The 20285-nt window shown below is 39.9% G+C and overlaps 2 protein-coding genes across 8 annotated transcripts; one reads left to right on the top strand and one right to left on the bottom strand.

Annotated features, from left to right (window-relative positions):
- Positions 1557 to 10333, top strand: LOC8058271 (protein PEROXIN-4). Of its 6 annotated transcripts, none has more exons than XM_021447379.1 (7): positions 1557 to 1735; positions 3782 to 3852; positions 5760 to 5825; positions 6297 to 6416; positions 6499 to 6627; positions 6802 to 6931; positions 9843 to 10333. In XM_021447379.1, the coding sequence occupies exons 2-7, from the start codon at positions 3847 to 3849 to the stop codon at positions 9929 to 9931; spliced, it is 540 nt and encodes a 179-aa protein (XP_021303054.1). In that variant the 5' UTR covers positions 1557 to 1735; positions 3782 to 3846; the 3' UTR covers positions 9932 to 10333. The 6 variants fall into 6 exon arrangements, with proteins under 6 accessions (XP_021303054.1, XP_021303056.1, XP_002439476.1 ...); XM_021447381.1 differs by having other exon boundaries at positions 3792 to 3852; XM_021447380.1 differs by lacking the exon at positions 1557 to 1735 and adding an exon at positions 1758 to 2555.
- On the bottom strand, positions 11385 to 16288 carry LOC8058272 (rac-like GTP-binding protein 1). Of its 2 annotated transcripts, XM_002440778.2 has the most exons (9): positions 16274 to 16288; positions 15970 to 16172; positions 15613 to 15700; positions 15387 to 15496; positions 14106 to 14169; positions 13939 to 14003; positions 13754 to 13819; positions 13508 to 13614; positions 11385 to 12133 (listed from the first exon to the last, which is right to left on the bottom strand). In XM_002440778.2, exons 2-9 carry the CDS (start codon positions 16084 to 16086, stop codon positions 12100 to 12102), a joined length of 651 nt encoding a protein of 216 aa, XP_002440823.1. In that variant the 5' UTR covers positions 16087 to 16172; positions 16274 to 16288; the 3' UTR covers positions 11385 to 12099. The 2 variants fall into 2 exon arrangements, with proteins under 2 accessions (XP_002440823.1, XP_021303053.1); XM_021447378.1 differs by lacking the exon at positions 16274 to 16288 and having other exon boundaries at positions 11385 to 12130.

A 20285-nucleotide genomic window follows, 5' to 3' on the forward strand; every position in this document is an offset into this window, starting at 1 on the left:
CACCAGACGCGTCCGATACACACCGGACACGTACGCAGAGAGGTTGACAAACGCACGGGGTCACCGGACGCAACCACCGGACTCTCACCTGAGCGTCCAGTGCTCTTAGCTAGAAACACTCGCAACTTCCTTGCTTACGTCAACCTCCATCGGACGTGTGAATGGAGTATAGCCTGCCTCCGGTGCTAAGCGTCCGATGCTCGCTATTAACTTGTGCTAGAAACCGAGAGCGCACCGGACACACAGGTGCAGCGTCCGGTGCCTCTGAGGCCAGCGTCCTGAGTGTTTTTCCAGTGAAAAACACTTCCGCGACTTCTCCAAACTTTCCACCGATGCAATAGAAAATATGCATTTTATTTTCTCAAAAGCGCCGAATCTCGCCTTGCAAGCTCGGCGGGAAGGAGAGAGGAACCCAAACCTCTCTCTACCCTTCAAACTCCACCTCCTTCTTAAAGTGCGCCAACACCACCATATGTGTACTAACATGTGTAAATGTGTTAGCATTTTCACAAATATTTTCTTCGAAAAAGTTAAGTTAGCTCACTAGGTTCAAAATGTATGCACATGAACAATAACACCTAGTGGCACTCGATAACCGTTTAACCAAAAATTTTTCCTCTTTATAGTACGACTATCTATCCTAAATGTGATCACACCCTCTATGGTGTCTTAATCACCAAAACCAAAAATCCTAAGTAATACCTTTGCCTTGATCTCCATAGGGTTTTGTTTTTCTCTTTCTTCTTTTCTAAGTTGAGCACTTAATCATCTTGTGGTCATCACCATTATTACCATGATCATTTCTTGCTACATCACTTGACATTTACCAACTTCATTAAGTCTACACACTTAGTATAGAGGTTAGTACTAAGATTTCCTCAATTTTCCTCAATTATCCAAAACCAAACTAAGGCTTTCATGGATTTGCTGGCCTAGAATAAAGATCATGCCGATTACTGAGCTCATCACCCGCAGCAAAACACGGGCAGCAGTGGCTAGTTTTTATTCAGGAAATCTTAGTTTGTTTTAATGATCATTGATCAACATAGCCACGAGGTCACCCATTCTACAAGCAAGAACAAGCAACATCCATCTCACATATATAAAATAAGCACTACAATCCACATAGACCGGAGGTAGGGCATTTTACTTTGACACGTAGGATTGTCCAAACATGTCTAAATTTTATATCCTGATGTCACTATCTAGCTAAATTACACACGTATCGCCTCATAATCAATCTGTCGTTGAAACATCAACAATGAGAAAATTGTTGCATATTCAAAAGAAAAACGTTCTAGTTCAAAAGAAAAATATTCTACCTTCTCGAATATTGTTTCAGGTTCAAAGGAAAAATGTAGTTCAAAGAGAGAAATGTTTGAAGCTTCCGGAAAATAAGGTTCCATCTTAAATAATAAAAATATGATCCAATAAATATTATTATGATTTCACTGATTAATGTTCCACTGGTCATTGTCGAAATAAAAACTGAAAGAAAGGAGAAATAAAGAAATTGCAAAAAAAAAAAGTTTGAAAAAAAAGGAACGGCCCCCATCACCCCCGTGTCCCAGGAGAAGGCCCGGTGGCACCGTGCGGCACTGCGGGCGCGCGCTCTCCCCCTCGGCCGCCGTTTGCCCGCGTGTTCTCTCGTTCGCTCTCTCTCCGCGACGACTCGGCTACCGCTCTACGCCAGGTTCCCACGTCTTCATCAGGCCCTTCTCCAAGCACCCACCAGGTATGCTTGCCCCCTTGTATTCCCTGCCTTCTGCGCGAAACGGAGCACCCCCAAGCTTAACCTAATCTACCTATTTTGGCTATTAATATTCGGATCTGATCTAATTTTAAGTGTATACATGTATTATTATGCCTCAATCTACCTATTTTGGCTCTTTATATTCGGATCTGATCTAATTGTAAGTGTATACATGTATTTATGCCTCCTGATTTCGTTCTTGTGCAAAAAATTCTCTGGTGTACGTGTGTACATCCATGTCCTTTGCTGGGTACGCTCCCGTCTGAGATGGTAGATTAGGAACACATGGTTACTCGTACACTTTTATGAAAGATTAACTTTGGACGATGTCTTGTTTCCATGTGTAACCGTCGCAAAGACACCTAGCACAAATGAAATGTTTCTCAGCATTCACTACTTACTGAAACAAACTCAATTGTAAGTTTGTAACTTCTGCAATCACTTTTCCTGTATCCAAAATATCTCTTGTAGTCCTTCCTAAGGAACCGCATATTGGAAATGAATAGATAAGAATAAGAAGATTAAGAAAACTAAAAAAAGAAAGATATCTTTTTATGTAAATATAGAATTTGGTAATCTGAGTGCTGCCATGAAGAACACAAGCCAGATGACGCAGCAAAGTAACAATCCCTTCCTTTTTTCTGATCATACAGGAGTGTTGATAAGGGATCAGTTAATGATCTTTTTGGTTGTACTTTTTGACAAGAATTAGTTAATGATATTTTGGATGCACATTTTTAGTATGTGTTTATTTTTCGATCAGTATCTTATGAACTCAGGATTGATCACAAGCTGAAGCATGGTTAGTGCTCTAATATGTCTACATTCCACCTTCAATAGAAATGTTCATTTTTTCAATGCTTTAGTTGAAATTTAATCATGATATAAAATTAATTTCCATTGGGCAGTTCCAACTCCCAAACTAAATTGAATATTAAGTTTTGTTTATTTCTAATAATATTCATGGGAAGGAACATTTCTACAATTGTTTGATGAATGGAACTTGATGTTTACTAATCTTTGTTGTAAGCTGATCCGTAGGTTGTTCATCTGCTTAAATAATATTCTCCATCCTGTAATATAAGGTTTTAGCATTTAAAATTTGTCTCAAAACGTACAGACTTCTAGCCTAACGGGAGGTTGTTTTGGGGGAAAAACTATTGGCCCTAATCTCTTTTTTAGTAACTTGTGCAATCTGATTCGTACCATCCATTTAAGGCCTGTTTTAATCAAAGTGGCCTTTGGAAATTGTGCCAATCAATTGGGGTGTGTTCGGTTGCTTTCCTGTGACTGTATTCTGGCTGAGTGTAAGCATGTTGAGTGCATGCAGTGACCTGAAAGTAGTGTTTGGTTGGCTGCTTGGGCAGATGCAGCAACCCTGCATCTGTGCATGCAATAACCATGTGGAGATGTTTGGTTACCTGTATGGGCGGATATAGACTCTTTGCCTGAGGATGACGTGTGGGCCAGCATGATATACATAGCATCCACTTTTGAACACATCCATTGGGCCATCCCTTAACAGACAACCAAACAGGCTTGTTTCTGGGATTATATGGATTCACTTGGCTAGGATGGAGCATATCCCACCCAACCAGACCCTTGGTGGACTACTTCTTTAATGAGGGGCATCGCTCAGATATATATTTTAGGACAACGTATTAGGACTTTGTCAAACATTACTGGTTTGTAGTTATCTAAGGTTTTCTGGAATGCATAAGCTATAAGAAATTCATTGTTTGCATAAAAAGACATGGAAACTACATTTGAAATCTTGTTTATATTTATTATTTGTACTTTTCGTACCATCCACTGCCAGGAAGGACAAAAAAGGTTTCAATGAGAGTACCTTTCCCTTATGGAAATTGATAGATAAAACAGGCAATTGCTTTCACTATTCACATATTTTCCTGTTTGTTTTTTCTTCATTTAACCTGACCACACCATCGACTTATGCCTTTTCTATTCCTTTAGCAACTATTGGGCACATTCAAGACTTTGTATCAAGTTCTGACTTAATCAGTGCAGTTAATTGCAGTTTTCGCTAAGCGTCTTTGGGATATCAAGTTTGTTGTTGTCCAAGAAGAAGAAATATGCAGGTCTGTTGCCATTGTCCGTTACCAACTCTGTTTTGCCTGTTTCATTTCCATAGCGAGTGTAACTTTTGGTTATCATATTTAAAAGCTTTTTTTCTCGAACTACGTAGGAGAGCTGTGCATCATTTCATTAAGAAAGAAGTGAACACATACAAAAGATTAGGGGAGACCCCCCAATCCTCACACACCAACACACCCACCAAAACAGAAAACAAAAAATTGCCAACAAAAAAAACGCAGACTTGACTGGTAGCCATGGCGCCTAAGTGCCCAGCACCAGCGACCTAGTGAGGAGCTCCTGGAGCTTTGAGGCCCCAGCCATACACCACAAGGACCTCTCATTTGCCACTGTTTGGAGTAGTATCTGGATGCTTGGACGTGCTCCTTCAAACACGCAGGCGGTGCTTCCAAACCTCCCAGGCCACAAGTATGATGAGAGAGTTCAAACCTTTCTGCATATCTTTTGGCACTGCCCGGATGGTGTTGCACCACCAGGCCGAGAAACTAGAGGATTCAGCCGTGGGCAAGTCGATGACCAGGTTCAGATATTGGAAAATAAAGAACCAAATCTGACGAGTGAACACACATGATAGAAGGTGCTGGGCTGTTTCCTGTGCCTGGTCACACAGAAGACAGGCATCTGGGTGTTGCAGCCCACGCTTGGCCAGGCAATCCGCTGTCCAGATCCTTCCTTTCAAAGCCAACCAAATGAAGAATTTGCAGCGTAGAGGTGCCCAGCTCCGCCAGATTCTTCGCCATGCTGGAAATTTTATGGAACCAACAAAGAAGGCCTCATAAGCGGACTTGCTGCTATATGTACCAGTTTGGGTCAACTTTCAACGGGAATGATCCTAAACTTCCTGCTGCAAGGCCACTCTATCCAAAAAGTCCCAAATCCTAAAACAGTCCATCAGAACTGGGACAGTGAGAGCCCCATTTATGTCAGACGCCCAGACCCTATTATTTAGAGCTTGTGCTACTGTCCTTGATCTCACCACCCTTTTGGGGACAGCTTTATAAAGGTTGGGAGCTATTTCTGCCATAGTGTTGCCATTTATCCAGCGATCTGACCAAAATAAAATTGTTTCCCCGTTTCCAACTATTGCATCAACCGCCATATGAAACAAGGCTTGAGCTTTTTGTGGTACCTGAATGGTGAGACCAGCCCAAGGTCTTGATGGATTTGTTTTCTGTGCCCAAAGCCAGCGGATCAGAAGAGCCCAACCAAAATATTCCAGATTGTGAATGCCCAGAGCTCCATATCAAAGGCCTCTGAACCTTTTCCCAGAGTACCAGGCAATTTCCTCCATTAGCCTTTTCCTGTCCTCTCCATAAAAATCCCCTCCGGTTCTTGTCAATGGCTCTGATAACCCATTTGGGGAGATCCACCGCAATCAGAAGGTAAATTACAGTGGCTGTCAGGACCAGTGTTTTCAGGTCATCCGGTCGAACCTGGTCGACCTGGGACCGAGCAGGACGATTAATAACGATTATCGGGCGGACTTGTACAGGTCGACAGTACCCCTGATCTACCTGGGACCGACCAGGATGATTAATTAGACGACTTGAAAACATTGGTCAGGACCACTCGTGTTAAAACCAAACGGCCTGCTCTATTCATTAGTGAAGCTTTCCAACCTGGAAGCTGGTCCGTGACAGTGTCAATGAAGGGCTGGAACACCTCCTTAGTTGGCTTTCTCAAGGTCAGCAGCAAACCCAAATAGGTACATGGAAAACCTTTGATTGCACACACCAAAATATCAGAGGTCTGCTGCATATATTTAAAAGCTAGTATTGATAAATAATAGATTTTCCTGTGGTGCACTGAACAAATATTTTATCTAAGCATGACACAAGATTACAATTAGTTAATTACTTTTGTTTGCTGTCCATCTTTCTTTTTTCCTCAGACATGCAGGAGAGCTGCATATCTTTATATTAAACAGAGAGAAAAAGGGATGGAAACCCTGTATAAGGCAACCATCTTACCTCATCTTGTTCTCCATCTAGTAATGTGTTCTCTACAGTCTTGAAACTTCGTTTTGGAAATACTGAATAATTCGTCATATAATGTTCAAAGATGTATGTATTCCACTGTTGATTTCAAAGTTTTGCCCTCTGAAAATATAGTGCTATAATTGTTTTCTATGGATGTGATAGATTAGTTATGTCATTTCAAAATCCATCTTTTTCTTGAACATTGATTATTACTTCATGCTGTTACATCCTTATCTTGAAATTTGGTGCTATCATTTAATGATCTCAAAGGCACTTGTTAGTAGCGTAGGATGAATAAAGTAACATAGTAGCATATTTACATATAATTGCATTGTTTTGCAATCTTGTTCTGCATTTTCTTTATTGAATTGGAGTTCTTGTTTTTAGAAATAGCAAATGGTGCCAATCTCTAACACTCAGCTTTGACTATGACAATAATATGTTAATAGGCTTCTAGGGCTAGGCTTTTCAAAGAGTATAAGGAGGTACAGAGAGAGAAATCAGCTGATCCTGATATCCAGTTGATTTGTGATGATTCAAACATATTCAAATGGACTGCTCTCATCAAGGTATAGTTTTTGGTGACATCAACACAACCTGATGAAGGAACTGTTTAAATTATTTTCTATCAACTCTCTCTTTTGTTATTAGGGACCCTCAGAGACTCCTTATGAAGGTGGTGTCTTCCAGCTTGCCTTTGCTATCCCGGAGCAATATCCTCTACTACCTCCCCAAGTTCGATTTCTGACCAAAATTTTCCACCCAAACGTGCATTTCAAGGTTATTTTCTAAAGTGCCAAAAAAATGCACTTAGTTGTGAAGTACATTCCATTTTGCTGTTCCCAAGTTGCTCTGTGCTGTTCACATTTTTGTGATTGGTAACATATTGATTGAATGCAAATAATGATAATTTTAATAATAATATGTTATATTTGTTATGATTTATTCATCTAGACTGGTGAAATTTGCTTGGATATCTTGAAGAATGCATGGAGCCCTGCATGGACCCTCCAATCTGTTTGTAGGGCTATAATTGCATTGATGGCTCATCCAGAGCCAGACAGTCCACTTAACTGTGACTCAGGTAATTCGGTTCCATCTACTTTTTGAGTCTTGCATGTACATATACGTTTGTTGTAATACACGCTGATGAAGCTAATCATTTTATTCAGTTTTATTACTAACATCGATATTTACCTTTCAACAACTTTATTATTATAATTTGTCTTTTGACATAATTATTAAACATACAATTTGCCTATCAACAACTTTATTATTATGTTTTTTTTCCCTAAAGTGGGCAGTTTCTTTAAATAATAGAACCCCTTTCACTATAAAGTTTGAACTTGAGGTTAGGTAGGAACTTTGGTATTGATGTTACAAATCAGGGCATGGCTAAAAATGTTGAAAAACATGTGCATGAGATCTGTCACAAACCAAAATTCATGGCACTGAAAAGAAGTGCCTGGCTTAGCTGAAGCTGGTCCCCGAGTCGCCACGGCACCGATAAGATGATTAGTCGACCATGTCATCCTGCATGTACCAGGACCAAATACTATACAGTATGTTGTATAAAGGCTATATAAAGCAAGAATTAAGACTAGGGGTGTAAGTGGGTTAGCCCATGAACTCGTATATAGGCTTAATTTTGTGGGTTGCCATGAGTAACCCATAAAATTAAGCTGATATGTGGGTTCGCGGGCTAGTCCACTTGCATCCCTACACAGCATGGATGGTCAGTTGGTCACTTGTTAGGTTTGACTTCTGAAGTGTCCAGAACTCAAGATCCCAGTTCTAGACTCCATATTCTTACTGATTTGCTGCTGCAATAACAAAGAACTTAAGTAGCTGTGAAATAAATAAATAAATAACAGAGTAGCTAGAGCAGAAGCAGTAGAGCTAGACATGGAATTGGACTCAGAATGTCCAGACTCCAATTGGATTTTTCCTTCCTGGATTTCAGTTGGCCGGATATATCCTGGACTTGGATATATGTGGATATGAAGTAAAAAAAAACATGGATTCTTGGATATCCTACATGCAAATCCAAACATCCATGGATCACCCAGCATTAAACACCATGTGCTGGCCATCCTTGAGGCTAGAGTGACGCCTCCGAGCTTTCCAGGACGTCGACGAGCTCCTGGTCGGTGTAGTGGAAAATCAGCTTGTTATGGATGAGTTGCTGCCCCTACCTCCTGAGGATGCAGAAGAGGGAAGAGGGTGGCTGGGTGTGTCGACATGGTGAGGCTGATGTTGGGCTGGAAGATGCTGTCATGTCAGGGCCAGGAAGGTACTGTGCTTGTGCCAGCACTTGCTGTCCCCTGCAGCGCACAGCATGGTGGTGAGGTCGGGCAGTGCCGGGTCCACCTGGGTCTCCTCCCCTCGCAGGGCGTCATCCAGAGACCATGACAGCGTGGTGGCACAAAGCAAAATCGATGAGGTCTTTCCGTCCTTGGTTTCATATGATGCCATGGAGGCTGTGTTGGATGATCAGCAGGTGTATCAGTGATGCCGGTGGCTGCCGCAGGCAAAGCTTGTGTCAGATTCCACAGCGATGAGCTTGAGCCACAACCTAGCCCTCTGAATCGCTGCAATCTCAATCCGCAGCTCCGCCCAGCCACCCGTAGCAACTGGAATCACCCAGAGGCGTCCAGCAGCATGGTGAACCTTAGAAGCCTTCGATAATTGGACACTTGTTGGGTTTTGGATTTTGCAGTTATTGGATTGGATTTTCTTCATTTTAAATTGAACGCGAATTCGGAATTCTCGTATTTGGATATTCCATGGACTCCTTTCATTTGGATGTGGATTGAATCAGCAAACATGCTATCGCAGCAGCCAGCATACATAACACTTAACCAAACACATCTCCTCGCCCTTGGGTCCAGTAATAGTTTTGATGGTCGAGGTTGTTTGCTGTTTATAGTCATTGGCGAGCTACTTATTGTGTGGGTTCTGTATATGTGGTGTTTGTGTGGTGTGTATGGGTTCTAAAACCCTTATTAATATATTGATACCAGCTCTCCTGCATATTCAAGGAAAAAAACAATTAACCAAACAAGTTGAGCACAGTACAACACAGGCAACACAATTTTAGTTGCTGAATAGATATCAACAATTCACAGAAGCAGCCAGCCAATTAAATTAAGCAAATCAGCATTCAGTTGAAATGCCCTGCCATCTCTAGTTGCTGCTATTGTTGCAGGTGCACTAGAATCTTCATCCTCATCCATTCCTACTTTTGGCCATGGCTGAAAGTACTGTTTGCTGATTTGTTGTGAGAGAAAAACACTGCTGAATGGCTGGCAGATTCGGTAGATAAGCTCAAGCGAATAGAGATTGCTGCCCTTGTGCTTCATCTCTCTCATCATTATCAATTTTGTCTTCTTCAGCTGTATCTTGAGCAGCAGCTATCTTCCTTGGACGTTTTCTTTTCCTAGCATATGTTTGTCTGACAGAGTCATAGAGATAGCAGCTCGAGCAGCAGCAGCTCTCAAGTTAATGACCCTGTAGACTGTTGAGTTGCACCAATAACTTTGTCAACATGAGTCAAGCGATATCAGCTCCATTGCCTTCATGAACTGGTTCACAATTTTCATCTACACATTCATTTTTTCACTGAAATTCTTTAGGGGTTGCATTTTTTTTCCTTTGAAGCCAAGCTCTCTAATTTTTGCATTAAACAGAACCAGTTTCATCTAATAGTGTTTACCTAAACAACCACTGTTAAGATGACTTGTGATTATTGAAACATAGATAGCCTTTGATGTTTCTGGCCCATCTTGACTTAAGAATGTGTAAGGACAATATGATAAATATCTCATTTCCAAATGGATTGATTCGTGGAGTAACCCAAGCGACCTGGGCAATTTACTCTGGATGGTAGATAGGTGTATCTCTTTTGATCTAATTTTCTTATGTCAGTTTGAATCTGAATCTTCTAAAAATCCTGTGCTGGCCTCTTACACTTTCATTTTATGTCACCATTGTAGGCAATCTTCTACGATCCGGTGACATCAGAGGCTTTCAATCGATGGCAAAAATGTATACAAAACTTGCTGCAATGCCAAAGAAAAGCTAAGTTTGCATGATGTAATGGAACATCGATGGCAAAATGTATACAAAAATTGCTGCAATGCCAAAGAAAAGCTAAGTTTCCAGGATGTAATGGAAGTGTTTTAAATAGCGGGCTAAGACATTTAGCGGTTCATGTCTAAAACAGCTAATAGCGGAGCTAAATCGGGCTATGCGGAATATAGCGGCTAAATTGTACATGAACACAAATAGCGGCACTCTGCCTCAAAAGGCTATAGCGGGCTATAGCGGCAGCTATAGCGGGATATTTAAAACTATGAATGGAACACATGTATAAGGCATGTTGTTAGAGAAAGTTGTGACGTAACCGTATCTAGACTTGTATATCTTTTTATCACTAACTCGTTAAGTTTGATGCTAGAGAATGGCACCACTAATATTGTTTGTTCTTGTCAAGTCTGTTGTGTTATTTCCCTGTAATTTCCTACTTGGAACCTAGGTTTGCAAACTAGTCAATTATCCCTGATAGCATTCTTATAATCAAAGTTAGTGGCGCTCGATTCATGTAATAATAGAGCAACTAGAACTCCAGAAAACCACGGTCTTTAACAATACACTATCTTCATCCTCAAATATATGCATTTCTGGCATTTCAGATTTGTCTACAAATGAAAGCATTCCTAGAGTAACCTTAGTTACAAGTAGGGATGAAAACGGATCGGATACGGACGGATATCATTAATATTATATTTTTTTTTCATATTTCTGGTTGGATTCGGATTCGAATACGGATAATGTCAACCATGTCGGATAAGATAGGATTAGATGTCGACACCATAAATATATGATTTAAGTATTCAGATACGGATACGGTATCAGATATTGAATATTCGGGCTCGGATACAAACAGATCTAAATCCCTACGAATTCGGTCTCGAATACGGTCGGAAAATATTCGTACCGTTTTTTACAAGGGCTTTGATCTGTTAGCTTTACAGCATCTCCGGTAGTTCTCCAATAAGACCCCCAATCAGAAATTGATGTCTTGATATGTTGTGGGCCCTTGCCCTATTTATCAGCTAGAATTTTATAGACAGTTAATAGTGTTTTTCTCTCACAACAAATCAGCATCAGTCGCTTTTATGGAACAGTGTTCTGAGCTTGGGTCTTTGGCAGTTCTCCAAATCCCCACCAGAAATTGATGCCTTTGTATGTTGTTGGCTATATAGAACTAAGCTTGGGTCTTTAGGGGCATGGCTCGGCTAGATCCACCGCACTCTAAAATAATTAGATCATCTCTCAAAACCTCTCCTGCCGGCCATAGTCTTTTTCCATGTGGCTTAATCGTTCTAAAAATCCAAGAAATATATTTGTTAATGGAATAGATTGAAGAACAGCATTTCAATGTCCATCGTTCCTGGTTTTGATTCTGTGTGCTTTGAGCAAGAGTCCAATGCCTGAAGCCATGATAAGATTCAACAAGTGTACAGAACTGAATGTGATACTTAAGAGTTGTGATCATTGATCAAGGTCTGTGAACGGATGCTTAACCTATCGGGACCCATTTACAGCATACAAATACATGGTTGCTGAACTACGTTCCAGAAATGCTAGTAACTAAACACCAATAATGTCAACATAAGAAAAATAATTCTTCAGTAACTTTGTGCGATTACACAACAGCCATCCATTTCCAACCTGATTGAAACGGATCAGATATGACATCTTCGGCAAAAGCAGTCCGTGCTGCATTTCAAACTTTACACCTATTTTTCAGAATCTTCAGCAGTGACAATAATGCCTGCTGGTTGCACATCTTGTAAATGTAAAGTGAGGACATGCATCTCTTATGATGAACAGTGAAAAGTGATATTGATAGTCTGCATTAACTTCTTCTCTTCCAGTGCGATCATAACGATTTAATGGGCATTTAGCAACAGCAGTTTTTGGAAACAAAACATGCATAGAAGGGTCACTTCACACTTTGCTGAAACTACTAAATAGCCCACCATTCATATTAATGGAGGTACAACTCGTAGGGAATGTAGAAACTAGAACCTTCATTTTTCACAGCTGGAGAACGCAAAAGAGCTCTCTATTGGAAGGTAGAAGAGAACCAGAAGTTCCCAGTGGCTGCCTTGGGAACTATTCATTCATAGAGCTGACACCATCTAGCAAATCCAGTACTACAATTGCAGAAGAGTCTGTGCTTTATCATGTGAAACATGCACTTCCACAGAGGTATCTTCTGCACAATCATCCAAGAAGTGTTAAAACATTGAAACACCTTGTGATAACAGCATGATTTATAAATGATGATCTCCTAGAACATAGCCATTTACTTGAGGTGAACCGTAATATTTTCCTTTTTCGATCCATGGTATTAAGAGAAATGCAGGGTGATTTATGTACTCCCTCTGTCTCAAATTAAATCAACTTCTAGAGTTGTTCTAAGTCAAACTATTTTAAGTTTATAGAAAGAGCACCGATATTATGACACATTAGTATCACTAGATACATCATGAAATATATTTTCATAATAATACTTATTTGGTGTCACAAATGTTGTTACTTTTTCTCTATAAAGCTGGTCAAACTTAAGATAGTTTGACTTAGGATGGTTCTAGGAATTGATTTATTTTGAGGGAGGTAGTATGTTTAACGTAGTGCCCCTAATTTTATTGGATAATTCTACCTTCTACAGTTTCCCTTTTTTTATGAAGCATTCACACCTGGTATACATAAAGTACATTTTCTTGTAAAATGCTTATAGACATAATTGGTAAAAAAAATAAATGAAGACTGTAAAATACAAAAGCAGACTATATATATAAAGGATTGCATTTTTTTTGTATAGGTTAAAACAAAGCTCAGAAAAATTAGTGAATGTAACTTTTTTTTTGCTCCACTCTGTACCCTTTTCTTCTGTTTTTGTTTCATCTAGTATGTAAAGTTGTATATAAGGAGCATTTGCATAGATAATATAGTACTATAAAAGACAGCGATTTCAAACAGGACTTGAGAAGTGACAAGAGCTCTTAGTGAAGAAACTTGCAATATCAATAACATGATAAGCTACTTCAAAACATGTCAAGTATTCTTGTTCTCTAAAGACATATTTGAATAATCGTCGTCGATTTGGTTTGAAGATAACGCATGAATTGCTCAAATAAGTTAAATGGTACAATTCACTGTGCACAATGTCTGGTGCAAGTTCTTAAAGAAAACCTGTAGTGTCCATATCACAACAGAAAGGTAAGATGTGCCTGAATCCTGCTGTAGATTGTCTCACAAATTTTCCCAAATTTTTATATGCAGGCAAGGACAAAATGCCTAACACTAATTGAATGCCCAATTGTCTAGGTGTAAATTTGAGACTCAGTGATGCTACATTCAAAACTGTAAACATGAGATGTACTATGCCCTAATTTAAAATTCTGAAGTCACATGGGTTTGGCTTTAAATATTCTGTCCTTGACCAACCCAGCAATAGAATATTCATGAAAAATCCTCCACGTTATTAGCACAATGGATCCACCAAAATTTAATTCATACCGTGCAAATTTCTATGTAAAGCGAAAGATAATACTTTGATAGAGATGAGTCCATGATCACAGCTTACCTCACAGACTGATTCGAACTTTTCTTCATTTTCTTCCTGGTAACTTCTCTTCTCCTTGGTGGTTGCAGCACTACTTTAATTGCAGTGTCGAACACAGCCTTTATGTTCTGTTTTCAGATGATTAAAACTCACTATTAATCTTTCCTGAAGTTCTTGACAATGTATGTTTATTTGTAGAGGATGTCACAAGGGAGAACCAGATATTGTCAGGCTGTAAAGTGTAAACTGAAATGAGCAGAAACATACCCTCTGTGTCTTTGAGCTGCATTCTATGTATGCCACAGCACCTATCTGCTTTCTGAGCTCTTCTCCCTAGCGTTATAAGAGAATAATGTTATCAGTTGCAGTGACTGCTGTCCAGGTGCCCTTTGTTCTCAAGAAAAAATTGCCTAAATTTATTGACTGATGGTAACATTCTGTGGTCATATTACCTGTTCGGTAGAGATGATGGAAGCAGCAGAATGGTCAGCAAGGTAAGATCTGTCTTCACGGAGATCTGCAGTGGCAGAAAGTTTGAACTGAGAAGATCTGTCTTCACCTGGATAATTACATAACTATTATGTTTGGATGGTTTAGGCCATAATGGTATCAGCCTTACCTAGTTTGGTTCCAACAAGAACTACCGGAACACTAGGTGAAAATCGGCGAAGCTCTGGCATCCACTGTACAAAAGGACGCTGATTATCAGTACTCAGCTATTATTTTATGACAACCTAAACTGATACTTCCATGTAACAAGTTCATAGGGTTGTGAACTATGGTCATCTATTGTTGAAATGCTTCCTTCAGGAATACAGAAAAATTCGAGCAATAACAATTGAAACCAAAACATATCCCATGAGTCCAAGGTGACATCAGCTATGGGTTTAAGGTGTTAACATTACTTCCAGAGTGCAAAATGAAATAAAAATAACTGATTTGTGTTGAAATATAACATACTCGAATGCAACAAATCATCACCCCTAAAGGAGAAAATTGCTATTCTAGGACTCCCAAACATGTGGCTTTGTTAAAATAGGATTCCTAACATTGACATCGCTAAAACAACATTCGAAACGTTTGCACTTTGTTTTCCATGACATTTGGTGTATTAAATCTCTTTTCTTATCTAAATACATGTATTTCTCTTCTCTTTGGACTCTTTTATCCTTATGTCATTTGGACGTTGATTACGTACGGTAATTTCATCGGTGTTTCATCTAGCCACCGATCGATTCATCTCCCAGTACGAGTATGACTGCGCCCACGCCGCCGGCCACCCAGCTGCCGCCCCTCCTTCCCTTCCAATCTGGCGCACGCCGCTCCCCTGCCTGGTGCCGATGATGGATGGAGAGCCTCCACCTGGTGTCGATGGAACCAACGATCCTGGTGCCTCGTTGCATATGTCTCATTGTTTATTAATTTTTACTATATATGAACGTGTGCACTTCATATATGCCATGCCCAGCCAAGGCACCGGCACCAGCCAAGGCATTGCCCAGCTAGGCGGCGACGGCAGGCAGCAAGTCAGTCACGGTAGCTGCCCAGCCAGCCAGCCCAGTGAAGAACGACCGATCAAATTCCCGCACGTAACCAACGTCCAGATGACAGAAGAATAAAAGAGTCGAGAAGAGAAATACATGTATTTAGATGAGAAAAGAGATTTAATACACTAAATGTCATAGAAAACAAAGTGCAAACGTTTAGAATGTCGTTTTAGCGATGTCAGCGTTACAAATCATATTTTAACAAAGGCGCATGTTTGGGAGTCCTATAATAGCAATTTTCTCCCCCTAAAGGACTTTGCAGGATTCCAGTGAGTCAAGAACTCTCAATCACGGTTGTACCGATCCCCAATTGGTTTGAGTTTATAATTTTCGTCCGGAACTATTCTCATTACCTTCTTCAAGACATTCTCATAGCTCGCCCTGCTGACCAGGGAGAAGGAGAGGATGAACACATCAGCCCCCCTGTAGCTGAGAGGCCTCAATCTGCTGTAATCCTCCTGACCTGCATCCAAGGTGGAGGCAAATCAATCATTTCCAGCAGAAAAAAAAGATGGAAACACTTGGGAGGCATTGCTGAATCCTCTCGAATCTGCTGTAATCTGATCTGCGCCACCCCACCTGCCGTGTCCCAGAGGCCCAAGTTGACAATGCTCCCATCCACAGAGACATTGGCGCTGAAGTTGTCAAATACAGTGGGGATATAATCCTGTCAAAGTAGACACAGAAAAACCAAAAGGATTTAGGGAAGTTCAAACATCACAATAGAATAACCACACTCCTCTCTAATCAAGATTGGTACTGAATCTGTCTTCATTTTCTTCAAAACCGAGTTAGATAGATAGAAGGAGCAGAAACCCAATCGTGTCCAGCCGAACAAGAAATGCAGAGAGTATCCAGCCATTGGTAACAACAAAGGGGGCAGAGAATCGAACTCAAAGACGGTAAGGAGCAAGTGAATGGATGGGAACACTCAACCGTCGGGAACTTGTTGCAGGTGTAGCAGATGAGCATGCAGGTCTTCCCGACGGCCCCATCGCCGACCGTGACGCACTTGATGAACTTGGTGACCGAGCTCGCCGCCGCCGCGCTCATCGCTCTCCCTGCCGCCAGTCCGCCGCTGCACGGGCCACCAACACCTCCTTCCAACCAGTCACCAAAAGTTCGCTGCAGCAGTGTGCCTGCATAAATGCAGCCAGCAGCAGCTTCTTTTCTTTATTATATACCACCTGGGGGAGTGACAGAGGTGTGGGTGTAGCGAATCTCATCTTTATTTGCTCACCAAATTGCTGCAATATTTTGTTGTTTATTACTCCTAGTTTCAAGTTCGAACTCTGGCTGCCTGTAGAGAGTAGTCTGAACTTTGAACAGTTGAACTGATGACCTTATTACGTGCAAGGAGGCTTAGAATTGTTCAAGAATGTCGTTCCTTATAAGGCCAGTCCTTAATGCATGTTTCATAAGAGTGTCATGCATATTAAATAGAGTGTCACGTAAGCAAAATTGCTAACTTGGTAGAGTCATTAAATGAAGGAGTTTCATCAGATGAGAGAGGAATTTTATCCCTATAAAACTCATATGACTCGGTTACCTAGTTTATAATTTTGGTAACTTGTGCCATGAAATTATGTATTGAGACTGGCACTGCACGGACACATTATCATCATCATTTACTAGGGCCTTGTTTAGTTGAGGAAAATTTTTAGCTTTAACTACTATAGCATTTTATATTTGGTAATTATTGTTTAATCATAAACTAACTAGGTTCAAAAGATTTGCTTCGTAAATTATAAGTAAATTGTGCAATTAGTTATTTTTTATCTATATTTATATTTAATGTTCTATATATACGTTCAAAAATTTTATGTGACGAGGAATCTTAAAAAAAATTCAGGAACTGAATGAACACCCAAATTGATGTCTTGTGGATTGAATGGCACACAGTATGAGGAACATGTAGCGAGACATTAGTGCTAATCAGCCAAGGTGCTGGCACCTGGCATGTTTTGTTCTGCCTTTGAGGCGTTGGACACGCGAATCCGTTCTTCTTTGGCCCCTCTCTCGTCAGATCCAAGCTTTTGTACGTTTCCCGGTTCGCTCCACGTGATTGCGCCTGTGCGTGCGACTATTCTAGTAGCGTGCTTTTGTTTTGTAGAGCGCCATTTGGGTTGGTAAGCAGGCACACGTGTGGCTGTAAAAGAACTCTTACGGTAAACAATATCGTTCCCAGCTTGGACAACGTGTTTCATATACCTGTCAAGCCTTGTTGGTTTGAACCCTAAATCACGGGGATCAAGGAGAATTAGAAGGGATTGGAGAGGATTTTGACTTATAAGGGATTAAATCCCCTCAATCCCTCCTATTCCCCATGGTTCTGAGAGGAACCGAACAAGACTTAAAATGGAAAGTTTAATTTCTACAAATGTATGTTAATGTTAGTATTTCCGGTCATCATGAAATAAGGTTTACAAGATCGCAAAATAAAAAAGAAAAGATATAAGGTTTACAAAATAATGGGAATACATTAATAATATGTCATTGCTGCCCTCTCTTGTTTTGCCACATAACGTGAGTAAGATGAACAAGCAAAGCGCACACTATTTAGGGCATGTTTAATACACATGACTAGTGAGGAAATTCCATGTGAGATCACAATTCCTTGTGAGCCAAAGTTCAATAGATTTTAGCACCACTGCTCGAATTTTTTTTATTCTCCATGCCACTATCGTTAGATTGGGCTCTAACGGTGTTAAACCGTAGGTGTGAAAAGACGAAAATACCCTTAGGTCTAAATATGCCATTAATATTTTTTAGCATCTTAACGACTTTAAATGAAAAAAACTCAAAACTAGAAAGTTGTAGATCTTGTCGAGATCTACAATTTTCATATAAAAATTATTTTCATTTAATTTTACAAAAAAGATATGATTTGGTATGATTAATATATATCTTAGAAAAATCATATCTTTTTTCCGTATTAATTGAAGATAATTTTTATACAACTTTTTAGTTTTGAATTTTTTCATTTGAAGTAGTTAAGAGGCTCAAAAATATTAACAACATATTTATACCTAAGGGTATTTTTGACTTTTTATAGCCGCGGTTTGACACTGTTAGAGCCTAGTCTAACGGCAGAGGCCTAGAGGAAAAAAAAATATTTGGAGCAGTGGTGCTGAAGGTCGCTGAACTTTTCCAGTGGCTCATAGGAAATTAAGATCTTTTATAGTGGCTCACGGGGAATTCCCTAGTTATTAATTGAGATAAAAATTAGTCAAAATTAGTTATGATTGGCTAGCTAATTGACTAACAACTAGATGAAAACTTGGCTAAAAAATCAATCCACTTATTAGCTCTCCTATTTAGATACACTAGAGCTAATTTGAGCTAAAATTAGCTAGCTAAAGATTACTTCATGGTATCCAAACATGTCCTTAGTTGCATCACTAAGACCTATATGTCCACCATGATTACCATCAATCTACTAAGGCAAATGCTTTAATTAATTCAAGAACTTATACAAAATTAAGCATTGCAAAGATATAGGTATAATACCTACTGTAACTAGAACAAAGTCATAACCAAATTTTACACAATGACGTATATACTAGAACATAGTCATAACCAAATATGATTACACAATGAGGTATATACGCATTGCTATCCAATCAAGTAAAGAAGTGGTGGGAGATTTTTTTTGGCACGAATTGGTGAGTCTTGAGAGGATGGGAGAAAAATGAACAAATTTCACAAAAAAGATGTAGCTGCTCCTCATCTCTCCTCTGCTCCTCGGTGTTCTTGTTGACAGTAATGGGTGCCTCTAACCACCTTTCCCTTTCGCCAAGGTATGTGCTTTGTCCTTTTTGGCATCCTAGAATAGATGGATCTCCAATCTTTAGCCACACCTTTGCTAACAAGGCTGTCTTTGGCACCATTTTGGTCTCCCTGTCACTTCACCTAGCGCTTCTTTTATCCTCTTGGCCTCTTTTAGTTGTTGTAAATTCAAGCTTTTGGAGGGTTCAATTGGTTCTCTTCTTTGGTTAGCTCTTGGTGGTGTTGCTTTGAGTTTAATATGCTGCAATTGGATCATTGGGTCTTCCATTTTTCAATCTCTTGCAAGACACTGAGCTTCTTCATTTGTCATCCTCATTTTTATGAGTGTGGTGATTTCCAAGTTTTCTTCAACCTATGAGGGAATGGCAGTGCTAATCAGAAATCTAAGGTTTGGTCTTTCTATAGAAGAAGTTTCCTAGTCTGATGTTCATATAGCAAGAACAAGTGGTGCCCTTCTTTTGTTGATGTTGACAAGATTCCACCAATCTCTAGAGCCAATGGCATCCCTGTCTGAAAATTAGTCTTCGATTGGATTTCTTTCTAGAAAGCCATGGTCTTTGATCATTTGAATCAAGTTGATTTGGATGCAAATCAAGAAAAATCTTGTAAACATGATGAATTATCATGCATGATCCTTCATTAGATCTCTCTTTGGCTCTCCCAAAAACAAGAGTAATTTGGACTTAAATGTAGGATGTCTTTTGAATCTAAATTTGTTCTTGTTAGTTCTCTAAATGACATGCAAGGCAAGCTTGTCATTACCCCATCAAATTACATAACTGCCTTAGGGCCTATTTGGATCATTGTTGGATTATTATAATTAGGATTATAGATTATAACAGTTAGAGTATTTAGGTCCCTAGATTTTGGTTGGTGAAAGGTCCTTGTTTGGTTTTGTTAATTGAGTGACAACCTAGGTGAACTATTATGTGTTTATGTGAGAGACATAGGAGATTAGTCCAAAGGTGAATATGAGATAAAAGAGCTCATTACACATGAGATATGACATGGAGTCATGTGATCAAGGTGGAGAAGATCAAGATGAGGCTTGGCTTGATGGACCGGTTACAAGTGTGAAGGATGATTTAGAGGCTTTGAAGTGAGGGACCGTGTGTGACGGTGAAGCTTGAGCAAGACTTGGTGCCGATGGACCGATGCAATGGTGAAGAGCAAGTGAGGTCAAGATCGATGAACCAATATGGTCACGTGATGATATGAATTACATCATATCATTTGTGATTGGTTGGTGCATGTGTTGCATCAACATCGAGGAGATGGAATGGAATGCGCAAGGCAAAGGTATATTTGTAGGGCATTTCATTTCCCTGGTCATAGGTGACTAAAGAAATCTATGACCGGGTTTAGGATAGATCGTTGTACTATCAAGAGTGGCAAATTTATTTGCATATCGGCCATCTAGTGTCACTCGAGTGATCTAACTTTGCATCGTTGCTAGGATCAAG

This window comes from Sorghum bicolor, chromosome 9, assembly GCF_000003195.3.
Source record: "Sorghum bicolor cultivar BTx623 chromosome 9, Sorghum_bicolor_NCBIv3, whole genome shotgun sequence".
NCBI lineage: Eukaryota > Viridiplantae > Streptophyta > Magnoliopsida > Poales > Poaceae > Sorghum > Sorghum bicolor.